The sequence below is a fragment of the Macaca thibetana genome, chromosome 7 (genome assembly GCF_024542745.1).
Source record: "Macaca thibetana thibetana isolate TM-01 chromosome 7, ASM2454274v1, whole genome shotgun sequence".
Classification (NCBI taxonomy): Eukaryota; Metazoa; Chordata; class Mammalia; order Primates; family Cercopithecidae; genus Macaca; species Macaca thibetana.
This window is the reverse complement of record NC_065584.1, coordinates 34,925,129-34,948,693: the sequence shown is the minus strand read 5'-3', so window position 1 is coordinate 34,948,693 and position 23,565 is coordinate 34,925,129. Positions and strand designations below refer to the sequence as shown.

Below are 23,565 nucleotides of genomic sequence, written 5' to 3'. Positions count from 1 at the left end.
TGTATGGAAATGCCTGGATGCCCAGGCAGAAGTTTTCTATAGGGGTGGGGTCCTCATGGAGAACCTCTTCTAGGGCAGTGTGAAAGGGAAATGTCGGGTGGGAGCCCCCACACAGAGTCCCTACTGGGGCATCACTGAGTGGAGCTGTGAGAAGAGGGCCACCATCCTGCAGATCCCAGAATGGTAGATCCACTGACAGCTTGCACCTTGCACCTGGAAAAGTCGCAGACACTCAACGCCAGCCCATGAAAGCAGCCAGGAGAAAGGCTATACCCTGCAAAGCCACAGGGGCAGAGTTGTCCAAGATCATAGGAACTCAACTCTTGCACCAGCATGACCTGGATGTGAGATATGGAGTAAAAGGAGATCATTTTGGAGTTTTAAGATTTGACTGTCATGCTGGATTTCAAACTTGAATGGGACCTGTAGCCCCTTTGTTTTGGCCAATTTCTCCCACTTGGAATGGCTGTATTTATCTAGTGCCTGTACCCCCATTGTATCTAGGAAGTAACTAACTTGCTTCTGATTTTACAGGTTCATAGATGGAAGGACTTGCCTTGTCTCGGATGAGACTTTGGACTGTGGACTTCTGAGTTAATGCTGAAATGAGTTCAGACTTTGGGAGACTGTTAGGAAGGCATGATTGGTTTTGAAATGTGAAGATATGAGATTTGGGAGGGTCCAGGGTGGAATGATATGGCTTGGCTCTGTGTCCCGATGCATATCTCATCTCGTAGCTCCCCTAACTCCCACAATGTGGGAAGAACCCAGTGGGAGATAACTGAATCATGGAGGTGGGTCTTTCCCATGCTGTTCTCATTCTAGTGAATGGGTCTCACGAGATCTGATGGTTTTAAAAACAAGAGTTTCTCTGCACAAGCTCTCTCTTTGCCTGCTGCCATCTGGGGAAGTTGAGGCTGCAGTGAGCTGTGATTGTGCCACTGCAGCTGGGGTGACAGAGTGAGATCCTGTTGAAAGCAAGAAAGAAAAAGAAAGAAAGCAAGAAAGAAGCAAGGAAGGGAAGGGAAGGGAAGGAGGGAGGGAGGAAGGAAGGAAGAGAGAAAGAAGGAAAGAAGGAAAGAAAGAAGGAAGGAAGGAAGGAAGGAAGGAAGGAAGGAAGGAAGGAAGGAAGGAAGGAAAGAAAGAAAGAAAGAAAGAAAGAAAGAAAGAAAGAAAGAAAGAAAGAAAGAGGAAAGAAAGAAAGAAAGAAAGAAAGAAGAAAGAAAGAGAAAGAAAGAAAGAAAGAAAGAAAGAAAGAAAGAAAGAAAGAAAGAAAGAAAGAAAGAAAGAAAGAGAGAGAGAGAGAGAGGGAGGGAGGGAGGGAGGGAGGAAGGAAGGAAGGAAGGAAGGAAGGAAGGAAGGAAGGAAGGAAGGAAGGAAGGAAGGAAGGAAGGAAGGGAAAGAAAAGAAAAAAGAAAGAAAAGAAAGAAAAGAAAGAAAAGAAAGAAAAGAAAGAAAAAAAAAGAAAGAAAGAAAGAAAGAAAGAAAGAAAGAAAGAAAGAAAGAAAGAAAGAAAGAAAGAAAGAAAGAAAGAAAGAGACATGTAGCCCTCACTACTCTCACTATGTTTGAGCACCTGGATGCAGCTATGCCTGAAGCAAGACAAACCTGGGGATTTACTGGTACATGAGCCAACTTCCCTTTTTCTGCTTAAAATTGCTTGACTTGAACTTCCAATGTTTATGACTAAAGGAATTTCAACTATCTCTTGGTTATTTTAATAATTTATATATTAGTTTTATAATCATAAAATAAAGTTTTTAAGAGAAGAAGCCTTGCTAAAGTTTAAGTTAGTATACCTATCAATAGTATGAGGAAGCAGAAAAAGCATTGAACAGTGAAATCAGGCAACCTAGATTTTCTGCTGGACCCACACAAATTGCTGTGTGACTTTGAACAAGTTTATTAAACTGTCTAGACTCTAATAAAATAAGGAATCGGAGTTAGTGATATCTAAGGTATTGTGTAGTGCTAAACGTCTTTGCTTCTATAAAAGGAGACCTAATTAGTCTGATAAAAATTGTTCTTAACCAAGACTTTTACAGAAATGTTAAGAATAAAGACTAATAATTTAAAACGTGTCAAGCACTTATAATAAAACCCTTTAAATTGACAACTTACATGTGAGACATCCTCATATACACGCAAAATATTCATTGCATCACTGGTTAAATTGGAAAATTTAGAAACAAAAATTGAGAACAGCCAGTTAAACAAATTGTGGTACATTCATACAATGGAATATTATGTAATTACAGAAAAGAAATGAAGAAACTCTTTACATTTTGCTGTGGACAATATCTAAGACACATTTTTAATTGAAAAGTGCAAAACCCAAAGTGGTTGTGCTGTGTAAAAAGAGGAGGGAAAGCTAGATAGATTTAATTCCTGGTGCATGCATGAATTATCTCTTGAAGGAATCTAAAAAAAAAAAAAAAAAAAAAAAAAAAAAAAAACTGCTACTATTGATTACCTTTGGAGAGACTGGGTCTTATTTTTCATGATACAGTATATCCTTTTATCTTTTGAATGTCAAAATATGTAACTGCCAGGCACAGTAGCTCCTGCCTGTAATCTTAGCATTCTGGGAGACCGAGGCAGGAGGATTATCTGAAGCCAGGAGTTTAAGACTAGCCTGAGTAACAGAGTGAGACCTTGTCTCTACAGAAAAGACAAAATTAGCCAGACATGGTGGCATGCACTTGTAGTCCCCACATACTGAGGAGGCTAAGGTGGAAGGAGCGCTTGAGCTCAGGAGTTGGAGGCTATAGTGAGCTCTTTGGAGCCACTGCACACCAGACTGGGCAACAGAGTGTGACCCTATCCTCTAAACAAAAATAAAAACATAAAATAAAATAAAAACTGTACATGTAACTGTATTACCTACTCAAAGTCAAATAAATTTTAAAAGTTTTTAATTTAAAAATTACGTAAGACTTTTTTCGTGCTTATGGTCATGCCAGGGTGACTTGTAGTCTAGCTACCTATAAGTCTTCGAGACCAGCATTTCTCACACTTCATCATGCATTCTGGGGATGCACTCCAGGAGATCATGATAAAATGCAACAGGTCGGGAGCGAGGACCATGCTTCTGCACGTCTGCCAAGCCCCAGGTGATGCTGCCGCTGCTGGTCAGAACCGCACTTTGAATGTAGGTCTAGAACCACACTGATCAATACGGTCACCACTAGTCACATGTGTCTACTGAGTGCTTGAACTGTGGCTAGTCCAAAAAGAGATGTGGGGATGTGTAAAATACACAACGGAATTCAAAAAGAGTACCAAAAAAGATCATAAACGATCTCATAATTTTTATATTGATGACATGCTGAAATGATGTTTTTGATATGTTGAGTTAAATGGAATATATGATTGAAATTCATTTCCCTGTTTCTTTTTCCTTTTTTTAATGTAACTAGTAGACAAAGTAAAACGACACATGTGGCTTGCATTATATTTCTATTGCATCGTGCTGGTCTAGGAGACCCTGATGATCTCCTACAACCTGCAACAAGGCGGGGGTTGGGACAACCTCGGTCATCACCCTGGAGTATTTGCAAGGGTCTGTAAATTGGTATAAGGACCCTAGAGACCTGGGAGAGAGCATATTGAAGAATCTGGAGCCCACTCACCCCTAACAAATAAAATAAACAAATAAAACTTCTACTCAAGTGAATTGAAGTGAACAATCAAAGCAGTCGTAACCCTGGAACTGTAGGTAGAGCTTTTGCAGAGCAAAGTCAGCTTAAGGGACCAGTGTTGAAAGGAAGGAGTGAGGTACCATTGCCAGGCAGCCAGCCTTGACAGTCTGCAATGCTTTGGTGACAGTGGGAGGAAGTATGTCAACTCTATTTGCACCACTGAACAGCACTGTCCCTACCACCCTGAGTCATATCCCAGCCTGGCACCCTCAAAAACAAAGATGGCTTTAAAGCTAAGGGCCTAGGGTAATCACTTGACTTGCTGCAACACAGACACAGGTCTGAAGACAGCCACATAGTCAGAAGTGTGATATTAGATTAGCATAGGCCAGGCACGGTGGCTCATGCCTATAATCCCAACAATTTGGGAGGCCAAGGTAGGTGGATCGCTTGAGGCCAAGAGTTCAAGACCGGCCTGGCCAACATGGTGAAACACTGTCTCTACTAAAAACACAAAAATTAGCTGGGAGTGGTGGTGCACACTTGTAATCCCAGCTACTTGGGAGGCTGAGTCAGGAGAATCACTTGAACTCGGGAGGCGGAGGTTGCAGTGAGCGGAGATCGCACAACTGCACTCCAGCCTGGGCAACAAGGCTAGACTCCGTCTCAATAATGTATATATATTAGATCAGTATAAACATAACCCCACCAATTCCTTCTGTGTGGCCACAGAGCAATCTGCGTCACTCGGGTAAATTTTAAACTCAAACTCTTCCATCCGCATCCAAGGTAAGTGCAATTTTTAGTGAACTGACCCCTTTTTGTGTAAGATGCTCCAAAGCTCATACAGGGTAAGGGGTAGAGGGTCCACAGTGTACTCTCTTCTCCTCAGAAATATACAAACTGAGCCAAGATTTCTTTACTTGAGGCCACAAGAAAGGTATCACATGACCCGAAAGAGCTGCACAGCCTTCAGTTCTGTCGGGAAAGTCATCCTGGAACTGGTCCCATGCTGCTCCTGCTTGCTTGCTTTCCTCCCCTGGGGTGGCAAAGGGAAGGCACGAGACACCCAGAGGGGAGAAAAGCTCGGGTGTACGCGTGGTCATGTTTCTACTCAGCAGGCACAGAGGTGCACCCTTGAGCACAATGTGGGCATGTTCCCTCTCCCGGAAAACTTAGCTCTATGGACAAAGGAGTAAACCAACCTTGTCCTGGGCCCAGCCCAGTCCTCCCACCTTTCCCATCACGGACCCAACCAAGCTCCAGAGCGCACTGACCAGGTTTTATCTCCAGCAGCCGCAGCTTTGGATCTTCAGGTGGGTGCAATCGTCTCTTCTTGCGCCAGCAGCGGGCAGGGTATGTATACAGTTGGCCCGGGGCAAGGCCTGTGGACAGAGACAATGTAAAGATTAAAGGCTCCAGGCTGGAAGGGGCCTTGGAAACGACCCTAACTAACCCTGTCATTCACAAGGAGAGGGAGCTGAAGCCCAGAGAGAAGTGACTTGTCAACATCACGAAGCTGATTGCTGGCAGTGGCAAGGCTGAATCTAGGTCATCTGACCCCAGGACCCTGGCTCTGTCAGCTCCACCATGCTGTTCAGCAAGCACATGCCAACAAGAGCCATTGCCTTCACCAAAACCAATTCTGCTCTCCTGCCTGGAGAGATCACCAACTGGACCTTCAGACAAGAGGGACCTTTGCAGTGTCTCCAAAGCAGTGGATCTCTATCCACCGCCCCTCCATCCGGATCCAGGTTAAGCAGGTTTCCTTCAAAATGGAGCAGTAGTCAGTTGGCCTACCGTATGGACAGCCTGGATTGAGAAGCATCGCAAAGAGACAGAACCAAAAACACTAGATCTACTCAGAGGCATCTCCCATCTCCGGCTGCTGGCAGCTCACTGCAGGCAAATGGAGCCTTGTGTAGCCCCCATGAGAACATAAGCCCACTGTGGTGACCAGGCCACATGACCTGCAGAGCCCGCATACCTCTATATCCCAGCCTATGTGCCTGGCCTTACGAAAAAAAAAAAAACAGGCAGGAGGCCAGGGGCTGGGCTCACATGCCACACCGTGTGTGTGGCCTTTGACACCATGCTGCATGCCAAGCACCATGAGGAGCCTTCCTGCTCACCAGACAACAGCTCTGTGGCTCCGGTGGCAGCCACAGGCCTTGGAGGAACAGCGGCTTCTCCATGCTAGGCCACAGACTATTCCCAGGGAAATGGGGTGGGGAGGAGGCTGAGGGGTGAAAAGGCAGGTATTTGAGACTGGCTAGGTAATTTTCAGACTGGCTAGGTGATTTGCAGTCTTGAAGAGAGTGTCTGATAACCCCCATAATAAACCAGCAAGCCAACCAACCCCCAATAGGAAGAAAAGCCTAATGAGGACAAGGACTTTTCTGTCTTGTTCTTGTCAGAAATCCCAGAATCAGAACTGTGCCCGACACAGAGCGGAACCAAACTAAATACTCATTGAATTAATGAACGAATATGTTGCAGCTTCCCTTTAAAGTCACAACTCTGTCTTCTGCAGGTAAATGTGGCACATGACAGCTGCTGGATGCAGGCGGCCTACCACAAAAGTGTCACTGCACACACCTAGGACCATGGGCTCAGGAAACATCAGCACCTGATTTCCATCTGCTGTCTTCCATTTCAGGGCCCTTAAAAGTTAAGAAGGGAAACTGGCTTCATTCTTCACCTTTGCAGAGAAAATCTATGTAACTTTCATTGCTATATACTCATTCATTCATTTTCATTTTTACCAGTCAACTCTACCCATTTATCGGGATGGGTCTAAGACAGAGTCAATTATCCCAGCATTAAAGGAACGAAAATATTCAGGTCTCTTTATGTTTAATCACACAGCTGCTCCACAGGTTGCAAGATTGCGAGCAAGTTGGAGATTCTGAGCTCCCCACCCCTTGGTTCTTAGAATCCAGAGCTGACCTGCACTCAGAAATGTCAGAATCGAATGACCATTGGCCCTGCTGTTCCTGGCTCCAGGGGACTCATCCACCCAGATCCAAACCACCCAAGAGGGACTCCAGAAGTGAAGGCTCAGGCCTGAGGTCAGAGCTCCCTGCACCCCCTCTCCTCCCACGGCCGTCTCTGGGCCTTAGGTTTCCTTCGTAGCCCAGAGGCCGCTTCATGGTGCTTCCAACCCAATCAAACACAGGTAAGTAAGAGCGAGCTGGCCCCACCAGCAGCCCCCTAAAGGTCTACATGGCAAGAGTGCAAAAGTGTCCACACTTGACCAGGTCCTACACCCTCCCTGAGACAGCAGTCACTGTGCTTGACGGTCAGCGGTACCAGAGAAGCCCCAGGCCACTCTGCTTGCAGCTTTAGGCCCATTCTTCTGGGAGAATTCATTTTAGCAGCTAGTTCGAATCTCCAGAAGAAGGGGCTGTTTTTGTTTCATTCTTTCTCTGCTGGATCGGAGACGCTCTGCAGTGCAAAGGAAAAGCACGTGAGTCCTGGGAAACATCCTAACACCTTTCTGAGCCTATTGCCTCAGCTGTACGACAAGGGCATTAATAACATTAATACCTACCTCCTAGGGGCTGTCATGGGGATTCACTTATATTCAAGAGAAAGCTCTCTATATCCATAAAGATGACAGATGTCAGTTTTTAACTGTCACAAGTTAGCTGACCTAGTCTTGGACTCCACACCCATGCAACAGGACGGACCCCCGCCCCATCCACCAAGCTGCCACTTGATTCTTTAGCCATGAGGGTAGAAACAGCCTTCTGTTTCATGTCTGCTTTGAATCCACCTCATCACAACAAGCAAATGGTCCCAAGAGCTCCCCTGGGGCTCCTTGGCCCCTTCCTTGCCCTCCTCACCAGGCTGACAGACACCAGGGTTCCTTTATAGGAACAACACGTTCAGTGCTGGAGTTCCACTTACAGAGGGAAGAGCAGGGCCCCATGAGACTTATGTTGTTTATCTCATTAGAACAGGAGGCACATAACTCAAAGCGTGTGTGTGTGTGTGCATATGTGTTCGTGTGTGTGCATGTGTGGTAGATGGAGGTGGGGAAGGAGGATGGAGTCACAGCTGCTGTGAGGAAAATTAACCTTGGGGAGTGAGCCCAGGGCTGGGGAGGGGATATGAAGGAGGGGAAACAAGTGGCCGAAGACAAGAGGGGAAACCAGTCTTCCCTGGTAACCAAGGCCACTGCTACCCATCACTTCACATACCCCACTGAGCAAACTCCTTTTCTGTTATTTTGAGCTGCAACTCCAGCTACAACACTCATGCCCATGTGTAAGCACAAACGTGATGCACACAGACACACACACACAATCAGAAACTCACACACTTGCTGAGAGAACTGGCTCCATGGAAACATCTGGCAATGAAAGGCTTGATGCCTTTATGGTCAGCAGATGAATATAGCTGGTAACGTACACTGCACAAGTTCAGCAGGTGGATCCTGAGGGTTCTGGGCATCTCTCACAGACAAAGCATGAGCTATGCAAAATTTAGAAGATGAAATGGGAGAGAAAAGAGAGGGAAGAGTGGCCGGGTACAGTGGCTGATGTCTGTAATCCCAGCACTCTTGGGAAGCCAAGGCTGGCAGATCACTTATGCCCAGGAGTTCAAGACCAGTCTGGCCAACATGGTGAAACCTCACCTCTACCAAAAATACAAAAATTAGCCGGTGTGGTGGTGCATGCCTGTAATCTCAGCTACTTGGGAGGCTGAGGCAGGAGAACTGCTTGAACCCAGGAGGGTTGAACCCACTGCACTCCAGCCTACATGACAGAGCAAGATTCTGTCAAGAAGAAAGAAAGAGAGAAAGAGAGAAAGAGAGAAAGAGAGAAAGAGAGAAAGAGAGAAAGAAAGAAAGAAAGAAAGAAAGAAAGAAAGAAAGAAAGAAAGAAAGAAAGAAAGAAAGAAAGAAAGAAAGAAAGAAAGAAGGAAGGAAGGAAGGACGGACGGACGGACGGACGGAAGGAAGGAAGGAAGGAAGGAAGGAAGGAAGGAAGGAAGGAAGGGAAAGAAGGGAGGGAGGGAGGGAAGGAGGGAGGGAGGGAAGGAAAGAGGGAGGATGATATGGGATAGGAACAGCAATTGAAATGGGGAAGAAAAAAACTGAAGTAGTTTCATCTTTCCCCATCCAGAGCTGAACTGCAGTTCAAGCCCTCCCAGGGAAAGGCCCTCTCCCTGCAGGATCTCAGAGAGGTGGACCCGCAGCTGCCCCTGAAACTTCCCTTCAATGAAGAATTTATTACGTCACGGGACAGAGTGTCCCACTGTCGGCCAACTCTTACTGTGATAAAGAGATTCACCATGACCTTATTTTGAATCAAAATCTATCTTCCTGTAAGTTATACCAATTTGTCCACCCTCTGTTCCAACAGCAAACAGCTACATCCCAATCCTGCATCCCATGTATCTGCTTGGGTTTGAAGGGGAGCTAACCAAGAAGACAAGGAACTAAAGAGGAACAAGAGTTGTAGGAAAGAGGTAGTGACTACCCCTGCTCAGAACCAGGTAACAGGATCAAAGTTTCCAAATAGAAAATGACAATACAACAATTTAAAATACATTTTTAAAAAAATACAGTATAACAACTATTTACATAGCATTTACATTGTATTAGGTATTATAAGTAATCTAAAAATGATTTAAGGAATATGGGAGAATGTGTGTAGGTTATATGCAAATATGCCTATGCCATTTTATATAAGGGACTTGAGCACCCACAGATTTTGGTACCTTCTGGGGTCCTAGAACCAATTCCCAGTGGATAATAAAGGATGGCTGTTATGTATATAACACACTATCATTTATTTAACAAATGGGGATACACACATATTCAGACAAATATATATGTGTGGTGTGTTTGTATGTTTTTTTAAGGGAGTATAAGAGAAAAGCTAAAAAAAAAAATTACCTAGAGAGAGCAAAAATAAAATAATAATAGCAAGAAGAAAAAGAGAAGGAAGAAGAGGAATTGCCTATAGGAAGAAGAAACAGGGTAAAAGTGAAGATACGCTAGACTTTCTCATAATATACCATTAGAACCATGCAAATATTTTACACAATTATAAAGTAAAATTAAATTAAAATAAAAAGCATATCTATTTCTGACTAAGATGGAGTATAAAGACCAGATTTAGCTCCCACCTAAAACCAAAAGAGAGGAAGAAAGAAATCAACAACAGTTTTGAAGACAATGAACATCAGGCATTGAAGGACAGTGATTCCTGAGACACTGAAAACACGCAAGATAAGCCCTGTGATTGCCCAAGCTTACAGCCTTAAGAGAGTCTCCAGACTGGAACATAAGGAGGAGGAATACAGGTGGAGCCCTACAGAGTCCCCACGTTTGAGTTGAAGAGAAAATACCAAGAGTCTGAGGAGACCACAGTGACTAGAACCCAAGCAACAGAAGGGTCGACAAAAGAGAGCTGCACAAAGAACGTGGAGATCCACAGAGGGTCCCCTTCAAGTATTCAGGTTAGCATTGATCCATGTATGCTTGTGAGGAAACTAGGCAGGACTGCAGAAAGAACTACCCAAAAAGATTAGAGGTAACAGCGCTTGGTGTGCACAAGGGGGCGAAAATAGTCTGTTTCCACCAGCCAATATGGAAAACCATATGACTCATGGGGTACTGGGTAGAGTACAGTAGAAAGACCTTGCCTCACTAATAGGCAATACTTTGCAGCTCTAGACTAAGTACTGCTCCGTCTCCACCTAACAAATCTTAAAAGCAAGACAAGAAAACATCAAACTGTTTCCAAATAACTTAAATATGTCCCAAAACAATGTTCAAGAACATTTCTAGGAATAAAATATATCTACAGCATTCAGCAAGGTAAAATTCACAATGTGAGGCACCCAACCCAAAATTACAAGGCATGTAAAGAAGCTGGAAAATATGACTTATAATAAGGAGAAAAATCAATCAATTGAAACCAACCCAGAACTGAAACTGATATTAGAATTAGTAGCAAGAACATTAGAACAGTTATTATTTGTATGCTATGTGTTCAAGTTTAGTAAAAATTTGGGAGATATATGTATTTTTAAGACTCAAATTTAACTTCTAGAAATGAAAACTATAATGTGCAAGACAGAAAAATTATCAGATGGAGTTCATGTCAGATTAGACATTGCAGAAGAAAAGACTGGTAAACTTAAAAACACAGCAATAGAAACTATTCCAAAATGAAACCCACAGGAAAAAAGAGAAAAGAAAAAAAGAATAATGGCATAAATGAGGTATGGGGCAACTTCAAACAGCCTAATATATGTGTAATTGAAGACAGTGAAGAAACAATACTTGTAGAAATAATGGCTAGAGGCCGGGTGCAGTGGCTCATGCCTTTAATCCCAACACTTTGGGAGGCCAAGGTGGGAGGATGGCCTAAGCCCGGGAGTTTGAGAGTAGGCTGGGCAACATAGTAAGATCCTGTCTCCGAGAGAGAGAGAGAGAGAGAGAGAAAGAGAGAGAGAGAGAGAGAGAGAGATTGGAGAAACGGAAGGAAGGAAGGAAGAATTAAAAAAGAAATAAGGGCTGGAAATTTCTGTAGTTTGATGAAAACTGTAAACCCATAGATCTAAGAAGCTCAATAAAACTAGGTATAAGAAACATTAAGAAAACTATAGCAAAGCATATCATAATCAAAACTGCTCAAAAATAGTGATAAAGAGAAAATATTAAAAGCAACCAGAGAAAGGAGACATGTTACATATACAGGAACATCCTTATCTTTGCAATGCAAGCAAGAAAAGAGTGGTTCAACATCCCTACAATACTGAAAGAAAAAAAAAAAAAACTTGTCAAACTAGAGTTCTATATCCAGCTAAAATATCTTTCAAGAACTAAGGTAAACTAAAGATAGTTTCAGATATACAAAAGCTGAAATAATTCATCAACAAACCCATACTCTAAGAAATGTTAAAAAGAAGTCCTTCAGGCAGAAGGAAAGTAATACCAGATCTAAATGTGGATCTACACAAAGGAATGAACAGCATCAGAAATGGTTTAGTACATGAATAATTATACAAGATGTTTTTCTTATTATTTTAAACTCATTAAAAGATGATTGACTATTTTAAAAAATACAATGACGGCCGGGCGCGGTGACTCACACCTGTAATCCCAGCACTTTGGGAGGCCAAGGTGGGCAGATCACCTGAGGTTGGGAGTTCGAGGACAGCCTGACTAACATGGAGAAACCCCATCTCTACTAAAATTACCAAAATTAGCTATGCATGGTGGCACATGCCTATAATCCCAGCTACTTGGGAGGCTGAGGCAGGAGAATCGCTTGAACCCAGGAGGCAGAGGTTGCAGTGAACCGAGATGGCACCATTGCATTCCAGCCTGGGCAACAAGAGTGAACAGTCTAAAAACAAATAAATAAATAAATACACACTGACAATGTAGTATGTGGTTTATACTATACATAAAAAATAAAATGTATAACAACAATTGCACAAAGCTACTTGGGAGGCTGAGGGAGGAGAATGGCATGAACCCGGGAGGTGGAGTTTGCAGTGAGCCAAGATCACACCACTGCACTCCAGCCTGGGCGACAGAGCAAGACTCTGTTTAAAAAAAAAAAAAAAAAAAAAAAAGTATACTTGTAGTAATTTCCTATTGCTGTAACAAATTACCCCAAACTTAGAGCTTTGAAGCACCACAAATTTGTTATCTTACAATTCTGGAGGTCAGAAAGCCAAAATCAGTCTCAGTGGACTAAAACCAAGGTGTCAGCAGAATTACATTCCTTCTAGAGACTCTAGGAGACAATCTGTTACCTGGCCTTTTCTATAATAGCTTCTAGAGGCCACCTACATTCTTCGGTGCATGGCCTGTTCCTCTATTGTGTCACTTTGACTTCTGCTTCCATCATCACATCCAGTCTGACTCTGAACTCCTCCTGAACTCTGTTTTCTTTTTATAAGAACCCTTGTGATTACATTAGGCCCACCTGGATAATCCAAGATTATCTTACCATCTCAAAATTCTTAATCCTGTCTTCAAAGTCCCTTTTGCCACGTAAGGTAACATAGGCACAGATTTCAGTAATTAAAATGTGGATGTCTGGGGTGGGGCAAGGGCCTTATTCTGTTTATCACAGTACTATGGTAGACTCCTTATACTATTCATGAAGTAGAATAATATAATTTGAAGGTTAACTATAATTAAAGATGTATACTATAAACACTAAGCAATCATTAAATTAACAAGTTATAGTTAATAAACCAACAAAAAAGAGAGAAAACATAATCACATTAAATGTAAATTTTCTAAATACCCCTAATTTAAAAATATTGTCAGATTACATGTAAAAAGCATAACACAACTATATGCTGCCTATTAAAAAACTACTTTTAATATAAAGATGCAAATAGTCAAGAAGTAAAATAATGGAAAAAGATATTTCATGTTAATATTAATCAAAAGAGAGCTGGAGTGGCTACATTTGAATTAGACAAAGGAGATTTCAGAGAAAATAATATTAATAGAGATTAACAGGATTATTTTATAGTGATAAAGGAATCAATTTATTAAGAGGACATAACAATACTAAATGTTTATGTACCTAATAACAAAGCTTCAACATACATGAAACAAAATGTAATAGAATTGTAACGAGAAATAAGCAAACCCACAATTATCGTCATAAGTTTCAATACCCCACTCTCAATAATTCATAGAATAAATAGAAAACAAGTAAGGACGTAGAAGATTTAAACAACACTACCAACCAATTTAACCTAATCGATATTTATAGAACATTCCAAACAACAACAGCAAAACACAATTCTTTTCCTGAGCAAACAGAATATTCACCAAGGTAGACCATATTTGGTGCCATAAAACAAGTTGCAATAAATTTAAAGGAATTCAAACCATAAAAATCATTCTCTGACCATTTGGAATTAACTTGGAAATAAATAATGGGCACATCTTTGGAAATGTCCCAAGTGTTTGGAAACTAAACAATACAGTTCTAAATAATCCATGAGTAAAAGAAGAAACCAAACAGGAAAATATTTTGAACTGAATGAAAATAAAAACCCAAAATCAAAATTTTTTAAATGAGGCTAACTTAGTATTTATGGGGAAATTATATCAGAAAATGATGTAGTAGAAAAGAAGAAATATTTCAAATCAATGACCTTTTTACACCTTAAGAAACAGATACGCCTACTCTATACCCACAAATATTAAAAAATTAGAAGAAGAAACAGAAGAGCAAATTAAATCCAAAGTAAATAGAAGGAAATATAATATTTAGAGCAGAAAAAACAATTGAGAAAATCAATTCTACCAAGAGCTATTTATTTGAAAAGATCAATAAGATTGATAAACCCCTAGTCAGAATGATGAGGTAAAAAATAACATTCAAATACCAATATAATGAGTAAAATAATATGTCACCACAGATTCTACATATATTAAAAGGGTAATGCAGCAATATTTGAACAACTTTGTGCAACCAATTAGGAGAAAGTAGATAAAATAAACAAAATCACATACTAACAAAGCTTACTTAAGATGAAATAGATAACCTAAATAGCCCTATATCTATAAAAGAAATTAAATTTACAATTAAAAACATTACTGCAAGGAAATTGCCAGATCCAAATGGATTCACTGGTAAATGCTATAAAATATTTATGGAAGAAATAATACCAATTCTATATAAAGTTTCAGAAAACTAAAAAGGAAGAAATACTTCCCAACTAATTATATGAGACCAGCATCACCCTGACACCCAAACCAGACAGACATTACAAGAAAACTATAGACCAATATCTCTCATAAACATAGATGCAAAAACTCTAATAAAACTTGAGCGACATGAATCTAACAATACATTCAAAAGATAAAATAGTATAACAAAGTGGGGTTTATCCTAGGAATGTAATGTTGGTTTAATATTCAGAAATCAATCAATGTAACTAATTATGTTAAATGTAAATTTAAGATATTAAATTTAATCAACCATTCCTACATAATGAAGCTTCCATGAACAAAAGAAAAACCACATGATCATCTCAATAGACACAGAAAATCAGATGACAAAATCAAACATCCATTTGTGACTTAAAAAAAACTCTCAAACTACAAATAGAAGGGAGCATCCTCAATCTGATAAAGAATAGCTACAAAAAAATCTACACCTAATGTCATACTTAGTAACAAAAAATTAAATAAATGCTTTCTCCTTAAGATCAGGAACAACATAAGGGTGTCCAATCTCACCACTTTTACCTAACATTATATTGGAGAGTCTAACCAGTGCAAGAGACAAATAAAATAAGCAAAAGTTATCCATATTAAAAGAAAGAAGTAAGTTTTCTTTATTTACTATTCAGATTATCTATTAGCAAACTAACAGATAATCAACTATATAGAAAATTCTACAGAATCTCTAGAAAGCTATTAGAACTAATGAGTTTAGCAAGGTTGAAGGATATAGGAAGAATATACGAAATCAGTTGTATTTCTGTATATTAGCAAACATCAGAAATTAAAATTTATAAAAATGTATTTACAATAGTATCAAAAAAATTAAGTACTTAGAGATAAATCTGACAAAAATGTGAAAGATCTATACACTGAAAATTAAAAATCACTGATGAGAAAAATTAAAGAAGATATTAATAAATTGAGAGATATGCCACATTCATGGGTTGTAAGATTCAATACTGAAAATTGTCAATTTTCCCCAAGTGGATCTATAGATGCAACACAATCCCAACCAAACTCCTAGCCAGTTTTTTGTAGAAATTGACAGACTGATTATAAAATCCATATAGAAGTGTAAAGGACCTAGAATAATCAAAATAACTAAGAAAAACAAGAACAGATTTAGAGGGCTAACACCACCTGATTTCAAGCATTATAAAACTATAATAATCAAGACAGTGTGGTAAGAGTGTAAAGATAGACAAATAGGTCAATAAAACAGAACTGAGAGTCCAGTAATAGACACACATATATGTGAACATCTAATTTTTGACAAGGCAATTAAGTGGAGAAAGACTAGTCTTTACAACAAACTATGTCGAAACAATTGAATACCCATCTGCAACAAAATAAACTTTGTACCATATACAAAATTAACTCAAAATGAATACACCTAAAAGGGAAACCTAAAATTATAAAATTTTAGGAAAAAAAATAAGAGAAACCCCAACCTTGCATTAGGTAGTAATTTCTTAGATATAACATCAAAAGCACAATTCATGAAAGAATAAATTGATAAATTGGATTTCACCAAAATTGAAAACTTCTGCTCTTTGAATGAGATTGCTAAGTTAATGAAAATACAAAACACGGATTGTAAAAAAAATTTGCAAAGCATATGTCTGATAAACTTATTGTATCTAGAATACATAAAGAACAATCAAAATTCAGTAATAAGCAAATAGCTCAATTTTAAAATGGACAAAAGATTTGAACTTTACCAAAGAACATACATGGATGGTGTAATATTGTGATATAATGAGAAATATATATTTTGGTCTTAATCCCCACTTCCTGGCATACAGTTCCTAAAATCCCTGGCATCTCCAAGTGATGTGTCTTTTTATATGCTAATGAGATGACCCTGGCTGGGACCTGCTGGATAGCCTCAGGATAGGGGATTATTAACAGAGGAGCCAACCACAAGATTAGCAGGCTGTACCTTTTAGCCCCAACTCTAACTTCCCACCACTGACCTCCAGGAAGAAAAGAGGCACTAGTGTTGAGCTAATCACTAATGGCCAATGATTTAATCAACCATTCCTACATAATGAAGCTTCCATGAAAATCCAAATGGACTAGAATCAGAGAGCTTTGGGTTGGTGAACATGTGGGGGTGCTGGGAGGGTGGCTCACCTGGAGAAGGCATGGAAGCTTCATGTCCCTTTCCCCTTACCTTGCCCTGTGTACCTCTTCCACTTGGCTGTTTCAGATACATGTCCTTTGTAATAAACTGGCAGTCTAGTATGTAAACTGTTTCCCTGAGTTCTAGCAAATGATCAAACATGAGGGGCAGTCATGGAAACCTCCATTTATAGCCCATTGGTCAGAAGCACAGCTGACAACCTGAACTTGAAACTGGCATATGAAGTTGAGTCAGTGCTGAGGGCTGAGCCCTTAGTCTGTGGAATCTGACGATATCTCACAGTAGATAGTGTCAAAGTTGACTTAAATTATGGAACACCTAGTTGGTGTCTGCAGGGAATTGGAGAATTGCTTGGCGGAGGGGAAAAGACATCCACACATCTGCTCACAGAAATACTGAGTAAAAGTATAGAGAAGAAAACAGTCTATTTTCCCTTACAGATGGCAAGTAAGCACATGTAAAGATGCTCAAAATCATTATTAACGAGGGGAATGCAAGTTAAAACTGCAATGAAATACTACTATATATCTATTAGAATGGCTAAAAAATTTTTCAGACTGACCACACCAAGTGTTGGCAAGGATATGAAGGAATTGGAACTCTCATATATTGCTGGAGTGAATGTAAAATGGTACAACCACTTTGGAAAACAGCTTGGCAGTTTCTTTAAAAGTTAAACATGTATCTCTCTTATGATCTAGTTGTTCTACTCCTAGGTAGCTAACCTCATGAGGAGAAAGGAAAACATATGTCCGTTCAAAGACTTGTACACAAATGTTCATAGTGGCTTTATTTATAGTAGTCAAATACTGCAAACAAATCCAAATGTCCATCAACAGATGAATGGATAAATTAACTGTGATACAGCCATGCAATGAACTACTACTCAGCATAAAAAGGAATTATTGATATAGTATTAATTAGTAATTATGCTAAGTGAAAGAAGCCAGACACGCCCTTGTCCCTAAAAAAGGGAGTACACAGTGTGTGGTTCCAGTATAGAAAGCAAATCAGTGGCTTCCTCTGGGGAGGGAGTAAAGAAGGGTAGAGGCACAGAGAAGCACAGGAAGGAAAGATTTCTAGACACAGAGAAATCCATGACTCATACGCTCTTGGATATCCATGTTCATTATCTTGATTGTGGTAATGGTTCCACAGGTGAATACATGTCAAAACTTATCAAGCTGGACACATTAAGTATGTGCAATTTATTGTATGTAATTATACTTCAATAAAGCTGTTAAACTTTTTTAATAACAAGGCAATCTCGGGGACTTCTGCTTCTGGAAAGATGAAATAGATAGACTTTTTTATATTCCTCCCACTAAGTACAACTAAATATCCTGGACATTATTCATAGAACAGACATAAGAAATAACTGAAAGATGAAGAGAACCAGTCAGACCAGCTTGGGACTTTGGGACCTGAGAAACAACAGGGTGGGTGGTGAGCTCCCTGGGTATTCTTTTATCTATCCACCTATCTATCTAGCTGTCTAACTAGCTAGCTAGCTAGCTATTTATTGAGACAAAGTCTCACTCTGTAGCCTGGGTTGGAGTGCAATGGCGCAATCCTGGCTCACTGCACCCTCAAACTCCTGGGCTCAAGCAATCCTCCCACCTCAGCCTCCCAAGTAGTTGGGACTACAGGCACACACCACCATACCTGGATAAGTTTTAAATTTTTATAGAGACATGGTCTCACTATGTTGCTCAGGCTAGTTTCAAACTCCTGGGCTCAAGCAATCCTCCTCTTTTGGCCCCCCAAAGTGCTGGAATTACAGGCATGAGCCATTGTGTCTGGCCCAATCTTGGGTATCCTTTATGCCTCATATATCCTGGACTGGATTCTGGAAAAGCTGATAACCCAGAAACACCAACAAATGAAGACCAATAAAAGCCTCAAGAAAATCCTGCTCTCTCTAGCCAGAGAACCAGGAAAGGAGCAGCCTAGCAACATAAGCAGGCATCCCAATAGCTTTGCTGGGTTGGTGTCAGAGAAGGCTAAGGAAAGAGCTGGAGACTTGTAGTATGAGTAGAGGCCCTCCTCCTCCCAAATAGGATAATACCAGTGGAGGCCTAGTGGGGAGCCTGAGCTCCCACCTCCACCCAGCAACAAAAAGGTATTATTCACCTTGTTAAAGAGGATGTCATACTAGGTTGTCAACAGAAGCCAAGTAGAGAAGCTGGATTTCCACACCCATCTGATAGTAATGAGGGGAGCCTTGCCTCCCCTACTAGCATAGCTTGAAAGGAGACCTGCTAATATAGAAGATTTAAATAATATCCAGAGTCTCATAACATAACGACCAAAATGTCCAAGATTCAGTCAAAGCCACTTATCTTATGAAGAACCAGGAAAATTTCAAAAAAGAAAAGACACAGATACCAACAACAAAATAACAAAAATGTTAGAATTATCTGGCAAGGATCTTAAAACAGCCATTATTAAAAGTGTTTCAACAAGCAATTTTGAACACATAAAACACATTCAGCAAAGAAATAGAAAATATGAAGAATCAAATAGAAATTTGAAAACCAAAACACTTTGTAACAAAAAATTAAAAAGCTCTCAATGGATTGTCTTAACAGCAGAAGGCAGAGGACAGAATAAAGAAGCAGTGAACCTGAAGAGAAAACTACAGAAATCACCCAAGCTAAGCAACAGAGAGAAGAATTTTAAAAATAAATAAACACAACCTCAGGGACTTCTGGGACTATAACAGAAGATCTAACATCTGTGTTGTTGAAGTCCAAGAAGGAGAGGGGAAAGACGGTGGAACTGAAGAGTTATTCAAAGAAATAATGGCTGAAAAATTCCCAAATTTGGCACAAAAAAAACCAGAGACCCACAGGTTCAAGAAGCTGAGTAAACTCAAACAGAATAAACCGAAAGAAATCTATGCCAAAACGCATCAAAATCACATTTCTGAAACTAAAAACAAAGAAAAAACTTGAAAACAATGAGAAATGACACCTTACTTATAAGGGAAAAAAAATTTTAAATTTAAATGACAGCAGATTTCTCATCACTAACCATCAGAAAGAAGTGGCAAAACCTTTTTCAACTGCTAAAATAAAAGGACTGTCAACTCAGAATTTTATATCCAGCAAAAATATCCTCCAGGAATGATGGCAAAATCAAGACATTCTCCAATGAAGGAAAACTAAGAAGTTATCACCATCAGATTTACTCTAAAAGAATGGCCTAAAAAAGTACTACATCAGAAAGGAAATGCTAAAAGAAGGAATCTTGGAATGTCAGTAAGGAAGAAAAACAATGAAGGAGTAAAAATATGAGTAAATACAATAAATGCTTCTCTTATGTTTTCTAAATTATGTTTGATGGTTGAAGCAAAATTTATAACACTGGTATGGTTTTCAATGTATGTAAAGGAAATATTTAAGACAACTATATTATAAACTGAGGAGGGTAAAAGGATTTAAGTAATGAGAGTGTTGGGTTGTAATAGAATAGTTTTGTATCTTGATTGTAGAGGTGATTACACAAATCTACATGTGTGATAAAATGGCACAGAGCTACACAATGTCAGTTTTTTGGGTTTGATATTGTAAGATGTATTTATCTTGGAGGAAATTGGGTGAAGAAGATAGGAGATCTCTCTGTATTATATTTGCAACTGCAAATTGCACATATAGTCACAATTACAATTATTAATTATTTCAAGATGAAAAGTTGATTTAATAAAGAAGAAATTATATGAATCCCCTTCCCCACTCAAAAAGCAATCCCTGATAAGTGAAAGCAAAATGAAACAAATAAATCCAACTGTGTATTGAGTTAGTGGCACAACCACACAGAGGAACTATTTCAAGTGACCTTAAAGGAGAGTAATTTGGCTGCACATATTTAATGGAATATACCCTAAGGACAAAAAGAATTGCAAAAAAAAAGAAAATATCTTAAACCTTTTTCAGTAATCTTATTGTTAATAGTCATATTGTTATTCTGATACTGTGTGTGTGTGTGTCTGTGTGTGTGTGTGTGTGTGTGTAAAATAAAGCAAATAAGTTACATCAATATCATTTCTAGGATTTTTTTGGTAGAGAAAGTAGATACAGAATTAAGATACTTAAAAACTGTTTAAAACTGAATTGAATGGGATGTATCAACACAATTTCACAATGTATTTTCTCTTAAAAAGAAAAAAAAAAATCATATTTCTTAGTACTAGTCACTGATAAGGCCTAGAAACAATGACCAAGCCAGGAGCAATGAACAGCACTAGACTGCGGTCTCTAAGTAACATTTCCTACAGAAAGGAGCCAGGATTTCTTCAAGAGGTAGCTGATTTCAGGCCTGGAGAGCAGGAAGTGTAAAGGATGAGCCTGAAATATTTCATCCTACTATTCGGGTGGCAAGAAGGCTATCGGAAACTACTGGGGTTGTTTCAAAATACCAGCACTGGGCAGGGCACAGTGGCTCATGCCTGTAATCCCAGCACTTTGGGAGGCCGAGGCAGGTGGATCACAAGGTCAAGAGATCGAGACCATCCTGGCCAACATGGTGAAACCCCATCTCTACTAAAAATACAAAAATTAGCTGGGCATGGTGGTGCGCGCCTGTAATCCCAGCTACTCAGGAGGCTGAGGCAGGAGAATTGTTTGAACCCGGAAGGCAGAGGTTGCTGTGAGCCAAGATCATGCCACCGCAGCCTGCCTACCAAGCAAGACTCCATCTCAAAAAAAAAAAAAAAAAAAAAAACACCAGCACTGACCAGACTGGCCAAAGATGAGGCAATATAAGCCTCATAAGAATAATAACTACACTGGATTAAAATACATCAAATATGTTTAAATCTGTGAGTTCCTGGTGGTACTCAAAAAAATAATTATTATTATATTGATTGTCTTTGGAGAATGCTAGGGAACCAACTCATTATTTTGAAAACTGGTAAATAGAGGGGAAAAAAGTCATTTATCCTGCCTTTCATATGTGAACTGTATCTCACAATAACTAAAATTTTAATGAGGGAATGTTTTTCTTTATAGAAGTTGTAGAGCTAACAAATGAAGATATAATGATAGTCCTGGATTGAATATTAACTTTTTGCAACCCTTAATGGGATAAAGAATCTAGGCAATTATCATGAAGGGCTGCTAACGTCAGCAAAGGAGGTAACCAGACTGTATGAGCCTCCTGATGAAAGTACACACTACCACTTAGGAGTTGTTCTTACCAAAAAAAAATGGAACCTGAATAAATCTCTAGACCTAACTACCAATTCACAGGAATAACACCATGGGAACGCAAGCACCAAATCCTTCTGGGAAATCCTACAGTGTAAGCAACCCAGTGTCTTCAACAAGTAACATGCAAGGAGGAAAGAGAGAGTCAGAGACAGAGACAGAGAGAAACCCAGAGATGTTAAAAGACACATCAGTCAATTGCAATGTAGGGCTCCCATTTGGATCCTGATTTAAACTACAGGGGGAAAAAATGAATGTTGGCCAAATATTTGATGATATTAAAGTCTTATTGCTAATTCTTTGAGCTCTGATAGTGATTGTGAGTTTGTTTGTTTAAGTTCTTTACCATTTAGAGATACATAACAAAATATTTACAGATGAAATCACGTGCTTTTACGTATTTGCTTCAAAATAATCTGAGGTCAGGGAGGAAAGTAAGGAGTGCGTACAGATGAAACGCGACTGACCATGAGTTGACCATTGTTGAAGCAGGGCTACATGGGGATGTGTTTTACTATTGTCTTCAATTTTATATGAAGGTGAAATTTTTCCAAATGAAACATTTTTAAAAATATATCCAGACAGAGCCAGAAAAATCACATTCCTATAGCTGTCTCCCTAATAAAAAGGTCTTTATTCTGTTCTTTGCAGCCTAGAAGACTAGTGTCATTGCAGCTGTAGTAATAACAGTAACATCAATAATAATAGGCCAGGTGCGGTGGCTCACACCTGTAATCCCAGCACTTTGGGAGGCCCAGGTGGGCAGAACGTGAGATCAGAAGTTTAAGACCAGCCTGACCAACATGGTGAAACCCCATCTCTACTAAAAATACAAAAATTAGCCAGGTGTGAGGGCATGGGCCTGTAATCCCAGCTACTCAGGAGGCTGAGGCATAAGAATCACTTGAACCTGGGAGGCGGAGGTTGCAGTGAGCCGAGATCGCACCACAGCACTCCAGCCTGGGCAACACAGCGAGACTCCATCTCAAAAAAATAATAACAATAATAATAATAGCACCCAGCATTTCGGAAGTACATACTTACTATGTGCTAAACTCATACTATGAGTTTTTATGAATAGTCTCATTTAATTCAGACAAAATCTTATGTGGTAAGTACTATTATTATTCACATTTTACAGATGAGGAACCTGAAGGACAGAAGTTTGGTGACAAAGCTAAGCCTCACACCAAGATCGAATGGCAGATTTCTGGCTTGTAACCAACACGCAAAGGTAAAAGATGAAGATTGCTGTCATGTCCTCAGTCTTGCCTTCTTTGGGAGAAACACCTTTAGCTCTTTCACTCCCCACTCCACCCCACCCCTGCCACATGGCTTCAATGCCCCACATCATCATTGTCACACTCCTCAGAACACCTGCCAGGAGCCATAAAGTAACTGAGTTGCTTTAAGGGATCTCAGAGGCCCATGTGCAGCTTGCCCCACTCCGATCCCACCCAGGCTGCCTGGATTCCCAGACAAGCTCTGGTCCTCCTCCCTCCAGACTGGGAGCCTGCACGTGCGCATGTCCCAGGAGTGGCGTGGCTCACCTGGGCCTCGGTGCCTCTTCTCCATCCAGATGTAGCAGTTGTTCTGGGCCACCCCAGTCTGTGAGTCCAGGAAGGGAAGACGCACGCTGCGCTCTGCACACAGCCGTGAGTTGTAACTCCGGCAGTGCTCAATGGCTTCCTTGTAGAACTGGTCCCCGAGCCTGCCAGAGTCAGAGAGTGAAAGGGTAAGGCCAGGAAAGACTGAAACACACCCAGAGGGAAACAAACACACCTCCCTGGGAAGACTGAAGACCTCCCAATTATGAAGACCAACACAAAGAGCACC

General features: G+C 40.1%; 1 protein-coding gene across 2 annotated transcripts in view; it reads right to left on the bottom strand.

Annotated features, from left to right (window-relative positions):
- The window catches only part of DPF3 (double PHD fingers 3), a 278,067-nt gene that overhangs the window by 131,715 nt on the left and 122,787 nt on the right, over positions 1-23,565 (bottom strand). For both annotated transcript variants that reach the window (XR_007727553.1, XM_050798846.1), the window contains exons 2-3: positions 23,280-23,440; positions 4,919-5,026 (exon numbers count right to left, since the gene is read on the bottom strand). Coding sequence is in view for 1 of the 2 variants with exons in the window: in XM_050798846.1 (XP_050654803.1) it covers positions 4,919-5,026; positions 23,280-23,440 (269 nt within the window). In the remaining variant the exon portion in view is untranslated. The remainder of the gene's footprint in view (positions 1-4,918; positions 5,027-23,279; positions 23,441-23,565) is intronic.